The 13,713-nt window shown below is 37.9% G+C and overlaps 1 protein-coding gene across 1 annotated transcript in view; it reads left to right on the forward strand.

Moving 5' to 3' along the window:
• USH2A (usherin) overlaps window positions 1-13,713 on the forward strand; it is a 686,930-nt gene that overhangs the window by 181,320 nt on the left and 491,897 nt on the right. Inside the window, exons 17-19 of the mRNA XM_055333895.1 lie at window positions 861-1,130; window positions 2,743-2,912; window positions 9,490-9,634. Of these exons, the coding sequence (XP_055189870.1) occupies window positions 861-1,130; window positions 2,743-2,912; window positions 9,490-9,634 (585 nt within the window). The remainder of the gene's footprint in view (window positions 1-860; window positions 1,131-2,742; window positions 2,913-9,489; window positions 9,635-13,713) is intronic.

The following is a 13,713-nucleotide window of genomic DNA, read 5'->3' on the forward strand; positions in this document are numbered from 1 at the left end:
CAGATACTATTTGTACTGGTTAGTAAAACAAGTGTATGTCTTTAATCTAATAACAAATTCCATTCATTTAAATTGCTCCTTAAAAGGCTAATATTATCTTTGCTCTTAATGACATCTGTCACAACACAAACGATGTTTCTAATTTGAAACTCACTTATAAAATGCATTATATTTGACTGTGTCACAAGTTAGGGCACCCATAAGGAGTAAATTTTCTCTTTTAAGCAAGAAAAGGGTATAAAATAATACAAAAAATATGTATATAGGCTAGCTGGCTCCATTAAGTTAATTTTTTGTCTTCATACAATTGAACCCTTGGTTATATAGGCCAGACAGAAATTCATAGATTTTTAGTAATTAATATCATGCACGTACGATGGCAAAACCTTTTTATCAGACTTTTAAGTTACTTGAGAAAACTAGGTAGAAATCAAGTTTAATGCTCCAATATTTATGTAAACAGGGCTTGTGTTAAGTAGATAATAAAATTAAAATCTGCAAATTTGAAAGTATATAAATTAGAGGTGCAATAATCAAATCCTCCTCCCAAAAGCAATTCTCGGTAGAAATTACGATCATTCATTCTGAAAGGGATTGAATTTACCTGGAATAGGTTATAGCTATTTTTCATTTATGGTTTGTTTTCCCCATGAATATGCTTGTCCACAGTATTTCATACACTCATCTGTCTGTCAATTTGTTGTCTTTTATAAAAGTCTCATCATCTAGATTACTAAGAAATGGACAGGTAATCTAGTCAGAAAAATAATGCAAAACTGTCACCTTTACCTAGACTAACCCCCCCCCCCCCAAAATTGTCTGTCTGATGGGTCATCTTGGGTCCTGTTTTACTTTTCTAGGAATAATTATAAGATATGAACTCTACATGAAAAGATTGAGATCTGATGGAGAAACCACCTCAGCAGAAAGTCGAGTCTTTCAGAGCAGTGGCTGGCTCAGTCCTCACCCATTTGTAGAATCAGCCAATGAAAATGCATTGAAACCTCCTCAAACAGCCACAACCATCACTGCCTTGGAGCCATACACTGAGTATGCGTTTCAAGTCTTAGCTGTGAACATGGCTGGCAGCGTGCCTTCTACCTGGACTTCGGAAAGAACAGGAGAATCAGGTGAAGAAAAATGCTTTGAACTCTACTTTTAAGACTCCCAAGTGAAATTACTGCCCCAAATGAAAGTCAACAGCACTGAAGTGTGTTTTGAAAAGCAAGAATTATACATTTATACAGGCCAAGGAAAAATTTAATATATTGGTTGGTTACGTAAATATCTCAAGGTCATAAAGCACTTGCAGTAAGTTGTGTGTGTGGGGGGAATAAATGCCTGAGCTATTACTTCAAGGGGGAAAAATAACTTAACTATAGTTATAGTCTTTGGGGAATGTTTGCCAAAAATAGCAATTGGTTTCCATTCCTGAAGTGGGTTGGCCGTATGTACTATCTTGCTCCAAATTCAGCACAATTTATGTTCAATGAAAGAGAAAACTGTACCAATTTCACAAATCTTAGTTTGTTTTTATTTCTCTCTCCAAAGCAAATAGTGTAGGTACTAGATTGTACCTAATGATAGAATCCTGGATATTAAAATCTGTAATTCACAAGTGTGCTTATCAGCAGTTGGCAATATGGTAAGGAAGGAGAGTAAAAATTTTTAATTTTCTTAAGATATCTTCATTACAGCAAATGAGATATTTTTAACCCTCTCCCTCACTCTTTACATTGAAAACCCTTCAAATATCATGAGCCTTTCACCAAAAAAAAGACGCTTTTGTTATGCTTTGAATCTGTGGATATTCAAAGAAACCCATGTCCTGATTTAAATCGGATCTGTTAGGACTGTGGGAGGATAAGGGTAGCTTTAGGTTGATGTCCAAGGGAATCATTTCATGAATAAAATGTGCATTGTGCTTGAGCATCTCTTAATGACTGCCAGCCATCTTGGACAAATAATAGTGCCATGATAGCACAAGTGATGAGCCATGGCATTCTGGAAGGGGAGAATCAAGGTCAGAAATGAAAAGTAATGGGTGAAACTGCAATACTGGACCCTCATAATCTTATGGGTCACTGGCTACTGAACGTGCGATGAGGTCCTTTGATAATACACCTTTGGTTAGCACATTTAAAATCCGTATTAAGATCTCAAGGATGGCAGGGGGAGAATGTATGTACGTATGTACTCTGAGCATTTCAATCAAGATTTATTGAAAACTTTAAACATTTCTTTGGGGTTATTTAGAACATTTTAGGTTTACCTCTTTCTGAGGAGTAATATTCTCCAGGCTCTATCAGTGTGGCTCGGTGAAATCTACATCTCTTCAGCAGAAATCCAATATGTCGCTATGCATTGTTCTGGACTTTGTGGACTAAGACAGATTCAGTTTTGATGACTTCTCCTTTCAAATGCTTCATGAGACCTACAGTTTCCTCCCCAAAAGGGAGGAAACTTATCTTACTTATCTTGATGTACATAAGCAAAGTCCTATATGATTTTTCTCTTGTAAATGGAAAAATATCTTTGCTGGTTGTATAAGGATAGGGAACATCCTTGCAGAAAACGTGAAAAAAAAAGGCAATGGCTTTTATAAATACCAGTATATCCTTTGATGTTTGGAGATGAGAGTATTTGAGGAATGGGGTTATGTCAGAAATTAGAGCACGTGTATGAATTCTGTCTGGAGACCTGTAGATAACAGCACTCTGTTCCTGTTATTGTCCTCAATAGTGCCGACATTCATGACCCCCCCTTCCGTCTCCCCACTCTCACCACACTCCCTCAATGTGTCCTGGGAGGAGCCCGCGGAGAATGTAACAAGAGGAGAAGTTGTGGGGTATAAAATCAATATGGTTTCTGAACAGTCACCTCACCAAGCTATTCCGACAGCGTTGTCACAGGTATTACTATTTTAGAATTGAATTGTCTTCCGTTTGACATTTTCTGAATTTGCAGAATTCTGTGACCAAATTCCCCCTTATATATTCCTTACGTGGCGTGTTTATTTCTTAACATGACATCATCTGTACAAGGTCCTGTGTGTTTCTATCACTTATTTTTCCTAATATAAGCATGTCATAAAACAAAGTAGGTATAATTTTGTTTAACAAAATCTGCTTTTTTGCCCTTAACATATATCCTAAAGTATCTTGTAAAGAGCCAGCTTTCAGTAGCTGAGTATTGTCTGTTATTTGGGCATACAATACTGTTTTCAACCAAACCCACAATCAGTTGATATTGATATTGTAGTGATTCTTTTGGAACTATAAATAACACTGACAAGAATGCCTTATATGTCCATTTTGCATATTTCTGCTTCCTAAGAGAATTCCGAGGAATGGATTTATCACAACTTATAGCAAAGGTTATTAATATGTTTAAGGTTTGGGATATACAGTGACATACTTCCTTCCAGTAATTCATACTCCTGCCAGCAGTAAGGAGAATAATAATCACAGCTAACTTATGAAGGCTTTATTATGTGCATGGACTAAACCATTTGATATGTGTATAGTAATCCTGGAGGAGGAGAGGCTCTTGTTTCCCTCCAGTTTATGGTGTGGTCAATGCACTCTGTTGGCCTATTTTATCAGCATGAGGGTGGCCAAGGACAGAGGTGGCTGATGTTAACTGGACAAGTCATTCTGTGTATGTGGCCTTTTGGCACCTCTTTTGAGGAAGACGCTCTTTGGTGGGCACTAGCATGATATAAAGAGATCTTCACATGTAACAATATCTGCATGGGACTACCTACATTCTTCTCTCCCAGATTTCCTGGTTCGTGATCTTCTAGTCTTTTTTTTTTCTTTTTCATGCTGATGACCAATACTTTCAAGTCACTGCCATGTAGTTCAGATGTGTTCTACCTCTGGAGTGTTCCCTTTCCACACAAAATGGATGGCCAGGTATGCTGCCTGAAGTTCTGCTTATTGAGCAGATTTTTTTCTTGCTGCTGGTTTTTAGGGTCATCCTTGAGTGGGGCTGTAGAGCAGCCATCACCCATTTTTGACTTGCTACCACACGCCAAGACAACCCATCTGTGAACCAAACCACATTTTTCTATTCTCTCAGCTCTTGAGGAACCTCCAAGAAGTCACATGTATCACATGAGATTGAGCAACCAGTGTACAAATGATAGATGACATGGGGGTCCAGACAGCCTGCTTGCACAGGATATTATCTTGGCTCTGCTTGTGCCTGTTACCAGATTGCCCCTTCCATTTTATGAGGAATTTCTGTTGGGCCTACTTGGCCTTAAGACATGGCATGTCTGACAGAGCTCAGCTCATGAGGGGTAGCTCTGGCTGCATGGCCATTCGATGCTTTGTGTTTACCAAGGCTCACTGGCATGCCAGGAGCTGTTCTAGTGAATGCTACTTTATTTCCATTGTGTAATATGCCTTTGATCCAGATCCTGTAAGTCTACCTAAGAACCTAAGAAGGCCTGCCAGACATTCTATTTCCTGCCTCCTAGTAGTAAATGCAAGATGCAATAATTTGACCTTTACTTTGGAAGGGATGTCCTAGCATATCTCAGGCTACTGGACTCCTAAAAATTTTGCTGATATGGAAGCCTCCTTATTTTTTAAAAACTTGATCTCTTTCCTTGGAGCACATAGTATTTACAAAGACTTCTCTGCACCTGCCATGTCTTGCTTATCTGAGTCATTTAATAGGATGTTATGAATATGGAGAACGAACACTGCCAAAGAGGTTTTCAGTTTGCCTTGAATCGGTGACCTTCAGGCCTTCTTTGTCTTTCTTCAGTGCATTCATAGCACCCAGCAAGAGCTACCTGATTCCACAATCTTTATAATTACTACTTTCCCCAAAATAGTCCATATGGTTTCCAGTTCCACCAAACCAGTGAACTTCCTTTCACTGGTAAGTTCAGTTCCCCACCAATAAGAATCACACACTAGTACGCGCTAGGGACCATCAATACTCCACCCACTCCCTGTGACGAGGTTCTCTTTGGTTGGTGATCCAGCTCCGAAATGTCATTTTAAAGTCTCCTTCCTAGGGTACTCCTAGGTATCTTAGGTCAGGTTCTCCAGGAAACAGATGCTGTGGAGAGGATTGAGTAGAAGGTTTATTGGGGAGTCCTCTCAGAAACAACACACAGAAAGTAGTAAGAGATGCAAGGTTGAGCAGAATAAGAAGCTGAATTGTGATGCACTAATGAAAGGGATTAATTTGATCCTGTGCATAGTTCTGGAGCTGAAATGACCCCGTAAGGTTGTCCTAAAGAAGTCAAGGAGTCAGACCTTTGTACCCCATTGTATTAGTTTCCTGGGACGGCAGTAGCAAATCAACCACAAACTAAGTGACGTAAAACAATAGAAGCTGATTGGTTTTAATGGAGGCTAGAATCTGAAATCAAAGTGTTGACAGGACTACTTTCCCTCCAAAGGCTCTCCAGGAGAATCCTTCCTTGCCTCTTCTGCTTATGGAAGCTCCTGGGTGTTCCTTGGTCTGTAGCAGCAGAACTCCAATCTCTGCCTGTCTTCACATGGCCATTTTCTCTGTGTTGCTGTCTCTTCTGTATCTGCGTATCCTCCTCCTTTCTTCTATAAATATATCCCTTGTATTAAGACCCACCCTAAATTCATGATGACTTAATTAATTATAACTGCAAAGAACCTCTTTCCAAATAAGATCACTTTCTGAGGTACCAGGTGAACAAGAATTTTGGGGAGACCCTCTTCAACCCATTGCCAATAGATCTGTCAATATTTTTGAGTTTCTCCAGTAGACGGAGCATGTTTACAACACAAAGGTAGAAGAAGAGCCAATAAATAATTTATGATTCCTTGTTATACTTTTCCATTAGTCTGGAAATAAGTGCTGACTAATTTGCAACTGTCTCAGGTGATAAACACAGAAGTAGCCTTACATATATCTTTTAACGTAAACGATTTAGTCGACCAATCCAGTATATCATAGGATTTAAGGTAAATTTACAGCTGGACCTACTTCATTTGGTCCTTAGTGTTATACAACATTCATCATTGATGTTTTGTTATTGTTTTTGCTATTCTTTTGCTTTGTAAACTATTCTTTCTTCGTAAAATGTTGCTTCAAAGCAACTATCATTTGCACTGTTATTCTTTTCTAAGAAACAAAAATGAGAAGAAAACGGGATCCCTGGGTGGCGCAGCGGTTTGGCGCCTGCCTTTGGCCCAGGGCGCGATCCTGGAGACCCAGGATCGAATCCCACATCGGGCTCCCGGTGCATGGAGCCTGCTTCTCCCTCTGCCTATGTCTCTGCCTCTCTCTCTCTGTGACTATCATAAATAAATAAAAATTTAAAAAAAAAAATGAGAAGAAAACATAGTTCATAAAAATATAGTCTCAGAAGTCTATTTGTTTGTTCATATCCCACTTTTGCCAGTTGTTAGCCTTCCACACATCTCTGTGCTTCAAGTTTTACTCATCTGTAAAACAGGAAAACAATTTCTACTTATCTATATGGTTTTTGTAGAGTTTAAAGAGCTTGAGGAGTATGAGGTACTATTAGCGATTATTAATGGGATAGGACTACATTGCACTTTTAAAAAGATCATTTTATCATTCGGTGAAGCAGGAAAATATTTCTTTTTTATTAGTGACAAAATTATGTATATGCATCTCTTTTTGTTTAAAATCCTTTCTTCTGTGGCCAAATTGAAATAAAGATGTAGATATATCATTTTATTCCCTTATGCTTTCTGTCCCCTACAAATATCTATCTACTTCATCATATGTTCAAGAAAGTAAAATCAAGAGTTGCAAAGTCAAAAGTCTTCACCTTCTCAATAATGAAATTTGTATCCATGTTGACCTGAGTGTGTCTTGTTATAAGCTTGGTAAGAAAATAGCCAAAATTTCTAGGGAAGGCCTACCATAAAATAACTGTTACAGACAGTTGCTCTTTGACTGAGAGTAGTGGCAAGGAAATATCTAGAAGTGGTGATATTATCAGTGTAGGATTTCAAGCTTCTACAGAATTCTCTCCACATCCTTAAAGATTCATCCCAAAGAAAATTTCCAATTAAATTGATCCTTGAAATCTTGTAAAATGACTATATATGATAAAGACAAAGTTTATCTGAGTGATTACTTTATGTGCCCCAAGCTTTAAGGTAAATATCTTTTTAAAATAATGTAATTGATAACAACTATATGTAGAGAAGTAAAGGCCCATCAAAATTAGTATTAATCTACATATTCTATTTCTCATTATATTTCACTTTGTGTTCTTGTTCCACAGAATAGTTTGTTCAAAAAATGAGTCAACATCCTAAATGAAATAGGAAATACTTCATTTTTAAATTATTTTTTTTAAAAAGTGAGTAGAGTTGATGCAATATTACATTAGTTTCAGGTGTACAGCGTAGTGATTCAACTTCTCTATATATAACATACTCTGCTCACCATAAGTGTAGCTCCCATCTGTCACCACACAATCCTGTTACAGTATCATTGACTAGATTCCCTATGCTGTGCCCTTTATTCTCGGGACTTATTCACTCCTTAATTGGAAGCTTGTCTCTCCCACTTCTCTTTACCCGTCTAGCTCATCCTCCCCACTTTGCCTATCCCCCCACACCTTCCCTCTGGCAACCGTCAGTACTCTCTATTTGCATATCTGATTTTATTTTTGTTTTATTTATTTATTTAGATTCCACATATAAGTGAAATCATATGGCATTTATCTTTCTCAGTATGACTTATTTTACTTAGCATAATGTCCTTTAGATACGTCCATGTTGTCATAAATAGCATGATCGGGGGATCCCTGGGTGGCGCAGCAGTTTGGCGCCTGCCTTTGGCCCAGGGCGCGATCCTGGAGACCCGGGATCGAATCCCACGTCGGACTCCCGGTGCATGGAGCCTGCTTCTCCCTCTGCCTGTGTCTCTGCCTCTCTCTCTCTCTCTGTGACTATCATAAATAAATAAAAATTAAAAAAATATATATAAAACAAATAAATAGCATGATCGCATCCCGTTTTATGGCTGCATAATATTCTGCTGCTTATTTTTACCACATTTTCCTAAAATCTGAACATTTTTTATGCTTTATCCTGAAAACAATTTTACTTTCTAAAAGTCTGCATTAATCCTATCAGAGTTGTTCTAAATGGGATAAATTTTATAACAATATTCAGTAAATTTTACTCATTTCAAAATTCTACTTTTCTTGGGAAATTTTAAATCACAGAGCACAGAGGAGAAAATTTTATATCCTCAATCTCCTTCAATAACAATTTTAGAATTAGAAACATAAAGCACTTATAATTTGGTGTTTGACATTTTTCTGATTTCTAAGCGTAATTGCAAGGAAATGATACCAAAATTTAAAATTATTCCTGCATTTTTAGAATTTTTGAAATCACCTTTATTTCTGAAAACAATGTTATATAAATGATACAGTGTATATTCTGTTCATGCTGCTTCCTGGAACTACTCATTTAGGTCATGAAATTTTAAAATCAATACCCAGGCAAATATTCCAAATGAATTTTATCATACTTCTGCAGTGAAAATATCTCGAAAATTACCCCCAAATGTTCCTAACCTTTATAGTTACCTGTGTTTATATTTATGGAGGATTATTTGATATGAATGTATGGCAACATCCCTTAGAAAGAAAGTTTTATACGAATGCTTGGTGCCATACTCTTTGTTTTAATGACTTTTTTTCTGAATATAATTTCCAGTGTTTTTGTATCTATAAGTAGACTTATATGATTGCTTTTGATCATTTCTAGTTATCATGATACGACCAATTCTCAGTGATAGTTGTTTAATTATTTGTTTATGGGCTATGGCGTTCCTCTCAGTCTCCTTTGCTCAAATCTGCTATTTTCACTTGGAATTGTATGATAAAGACAGTATTTCAAAAAATGTAACTGTTTGATCTAATCTGCATATGCTTATTTGTATAAGAAAGAAAGATAATTGAGAATTGGCCTCATGTGGATGCTCAGTAATGTGTTTCCTTGTGTTCCTTTTTCTATTGTGGTTCTTTTTTTCAAGAAAATGATGGAATTGATTTAACATAGTGACATTTTTCTGTACTAGCTCCATCAAATAATATGTGAGCATTGCTGCACAGGGTTAGTTTTGGCCAAGCCCCATGGTTTTATTTGGACTTTTTCATGATAACAATGACAATGTCACCATCCTTTATCTCTACCATTGGTGACAATAACCATACTACCACGCTGCTTTATGAGGCAATAACTTGGTTTCCTTATTTATCCACTCAGGAACTGGATTATTACCTCATAAAACAGTGTGGTTGTACAATTATCAATTAAATCCTAGCTTGTTGAGACTCTTCAAAAAAAAAATCCCTCTTCTAATAGTGGTTGGCAATAATTCCTCTGTCTGAATTCATACAGTATGACTGGATTCATGGATTCTTGACTGCCAAGGTTATATTTCTCACACTGTTTATCTGTTATCTGATTTTTTTTCTTTGCCTTGCAGGTGTTGTACACTGCTACATCCCAAGAACTGTCTTATATTGTAAAAGAACTAAAACCTTATAGGATATACAACTTTACTATTTCTCTCTGCAATTCAATTGGTTGTGTAACCAGCACATCAGGAGCAGGACGGACATTAGCAGCAGGTAAGCAAGTTTTAATGGACATGAAAAATATATTGTGTCTTTCTAAACAAACACCTATTAAGCTCAATACCTTCTCTAGTTTGGACTTAATACTTATCTTTTCTGATTTCTCCTGCTCCCCGATCAGTAACTCTGATTGCTACCTATATTGACATTTTTAAGCAAACAAAAAGTAAGCAAATGAGCTGAAGTTTGAGAGGTCCATGGGAGCCCTGAGTTGCATCTGTGCCATAATAAGAAATATAATTAGATACAGAGTGACTCCAGGGCTCAGCAACCACCTAAGGTCCTAGTGGCATTCTGACAGTTGTTAGAAGTGTTCAGGAGGCTTCTTATGAGGGCTCAGGATGCTTCTTCCTGACCCTTTCTGTGGGCTTTGGATCTACCCACACCAGCCCTCAGGGGCTAAAGGCAGACATCTAGGAATTACTGGGTTGCCCTGATGTTATATTTTGCCTTTACTGGATAGATGGTAGTGTAATTATTAATTAATTTTGTTATTAATAGGAAGCTCTTAAGTTTGTGAAATTCAAACAAAAGACTCGTTATCAAGTATGACCTTAGTAGGAAGTGGTTTGTATAGATTTTTGCTTGCTTTACTTAGAATAAGCTAGATTCATATGACCTTCATTACAGGTATCACTAACACCTACATAACTCAATTCCTCTGCAGTTAGTAGTATATTTTCAAATCAGTTTTTCTGTCTGTAATCAAACAAGGCTTGGTGCTTCTTAAGGAAATGCCCAGATGTGAGAAGGTTAAAAGACTCCGAGATGAATGACAGATATTATGCAAACATATTTAGCTATAAAAATTTTCCCTAGGCTGTTTTCCTGGCTGTATTCAGGTCTGATTCTATTGTATTGTTTAACCAACGTTACCAGAGTAACTTTGGTTCCTCAGAAACCAAACACCCTCGAACCAATTATGCCAAAGTCCTCTAGTTGCTTTGGGTTCTCAAAAAACTTGTTTGGATCAAGTTATTTCATTCAAGTAATTTTGTTTCTTCAACTTTTCCATCAATGAGATTGATTCCCCAATTCTAAGGAAGCATGTTTTCCTTCCTTCTTCTAAGGAAGAAGTATTACCTCTACAACCAAAATCTGTGTTTTTATATATTTAGATGTATTTCATATGTATGCATACATTGGTGGCATACCTAGATTGTACAGAACTCCATTCTCCTATAAGCCTGTTTATTTATTTACTTTTGTATATTAGATTATTAGAGGGTTAGTGACTACGGATGATAGAGGCAAGCTCCCTGTCTCCTTTTGGAAAAAAATGATATAGTTTGGGACTAGAGAACAAAAAAAGAGAGAAAACTCTGTCTTGCAGGCTGGAGAAGAGTAAAAATAGAAACAACACAAGTTAAGAACTGGCCTGAGTTAGAGCAGAAGGATCACAAACATGTGACTGAGGGGAACTGAAATCATGACTTCCCCGGTTGTAAAACACTTCAAAGTCGTCTAGTGTGATGCCTGGGTGGCTCAGTTGGTGGAGCGTGGGGCTCTTGATTTCTGCTGGGGTCATGATCTCAGGGTCTTGGGATCCAGCGCTGCCTTGGGCTCAGCGGGGAGTCTGCTTCTCCAACTACCTCTGTGCCTCCCTCTGCTTGCACATCCGCTCTCTCTGTCAAATAAATTCATAATTAGATCTTCAAAAGTCATTGAGTGTGACTTGCTAACCAATAATAGTATATTCTATGTAATGTTCTTCCCAAGTGTTTGTCCAAGTCGTGTTTGATCCCTTTACTGGTAGGAGAGCTACCCCTTCTCAGACAGATCCAGGTTTGGAGACCTCTTTTAAATGGTGATTTCTTACATGGATCCAGAATATGTCTCTGTGGCCTCCACTCAACAGTCTCCCTCTACTCCCTTGGGGACTCCCCAGAGTCTAATTCATATTCCTCATGACGTCATTTCCAATAACATTTTCCATAACTAGCTTTCCCTCAGGTCTCTCTCCCACACTGCATGCCACCTCCACAAGGCATTGTGTAGTGCCTCCCACCTGCACCTCACAAGCCAATAATTTCTACTGCTGGTACAGGCTCTCTCCTCTAGATGAGATTCTTTTTGTGAAAACAAACTATAATGAAGCGGACTGAAGGGAGACATGCCTGTCTGAAGAGACTAGATGGAGTCTGGGGGGTGGAAAGAGAAAAGCAGGACAAATGTCTATGAAACAGATCCTGCCTGGTCAATTCACCAGTGAGAAGAAGTGCACTAACAACACCCACCTTGGTTGCAGCAGCCGATTTCTGTGGCATGGAAGGGACATAGCTCTGGGACGTGGCTCCCATTTCAGCTACTGGCGAGGGTACTGGAGGCCACTTCTGTCCACTGGAACAGTAGTGAGATGAAACTAAGTCCTCTCAATCCTCTCCGACACTTTATCCTTGAAAGATAGAACTTGGAAACTTCTCATGTTCTCTGAAAGCTGTGAGATGCACAAATTAATCGACTTTTGAAAATAAGAGCTTATTCGTATATTTAGGGGAAGAATGATAAGCCAGGATGCCAGGGTTTAAATTCAGACCTCTGCCATCAGCTAGCTGCATGACCTTAAGTAAACTACATTACTTCTGGGGTTTGATCTTCCCATTTAAAAATAAGGATAACCTATTTTATATAGGGTTCATGAGGATTAAGAAAGTTAAATATTTAAAGCAGTGCCCAGCACAGAGTAAATCCTCAGTAAAAATTGTTATTTTTATCACGATTGTTCTACCAGTCACAATGCAAATTTATAAAGTTTCTAATATTATCAAAATCAAAAAGCTATTTTACAGTTTTGCTTCTGTAACACTATGTAACAAATGAAACCATGCAGAGTCCCAGCACTGAGGATCATATTACAAAAATAAACTGTAAGAGTGCTAAAGTCTAAAATCATTATTTTTCAGTTCTGTGAGGACTATGCCATTCAGAATTATGGTAAGCATTTCAAAATTTTGCCCAAAACTACACATTTCAAATTTGTTGTTTGCCGTACACAGTTAACAATGTGCCGTGATTGTACAGTTACTGTATTTTGCTGTGAATGCTCAATTCAGTAAGCATATAATAGGGCTTACCTATTTAGGGCACTGTGGGGGATTCAAAGATAATTCTATTCAGAGACACCTTAATGGTGTCTATGTTAAGATGGTGACGTACAAGGTAGGGTGAACAGGAGGTTATGGAGAAGGGACAAGAGAAAGCTATGGGAACACAGAATATGGGATAGATAGCTTTGATTTGGGAGATTAGGAAATTATCTCCGATGAAATAGCTTTGGAGGTGGACTCTAAAAGATTGGTAAGGATTTGGGTAGGTATTTACGGAACACATGCCATCCTAGTCAGTATTTTAGGACTAGCATGGTTCCAGGTACTGATGAGATGAAAACTGGGGTTTATGGAGATTTCTCTGGTAGTACAATGTAGAAGAGACTAGAAAAGAGTGTTTAGAGTCTGATTGATTTTTCTAATAAGAGTCAAGGAGGGAGGAAGTCAGAGGAACAGAAGTAAAAATGGAAGGAAAGGAACACAGGTGGATCAAGGAAGAAAAATCCGCAGGTTAAGAAGCAGGAAGAAATGAAGATGACAGTAAATATTGCAGACCATGGTGATGCCATCAAAGATAATGAGAAAGATGAAGAAAGAACACAAGGGAGAAATAAAGCCATGGGTTTAAGTTTGATCATTTGCTAGCAACATACCCAGGGCAATTATAAGGAGCCCACAGCAGAAAATGCAAATCTGCAGCTTAACAATGATACAGATTTCATAATTATTGCATATAGATGCAGCTAAAACTGTGGATAACAATGAATTAGTAAAAGCAGAGAAAATACAAATTAAAAGTTCACATCTTAGTGAATGCTCTTATTTTGAGAGAAAGAGAAAGGAGGAGTAAAGGGAACAGAGAAATGGTCAGAATTAAAGGGAACGGTATCAGCAAAGGTAAGGGAAGAGAGAATTCTAGAAGGATCTAGAATTCTGTAGTATCATACGCTGTAGGGAAAGCAAGAGGAATGTGATCTACAAGGAAGGTGGCATTGGTGGCCCTCTCAGGAGCCCTCTATTTAGTGT

This window comes from Nyctereutes procyonoides, unplaced genomic scaffold (assembly GCF_905146905.1).
Source record: "Nyctereutes procyonoides isolate TBG_1078 unplaced genomic scaffold, NYPRO_anot_genome, whole genome shotgun sequence".
Taxonomy (NCBI): Eukaryota; Metazoa; Chordata; class Mammalia; order Carnivora; family Canidae; genus Nyctereutes; species Nyctereutes procyonoides.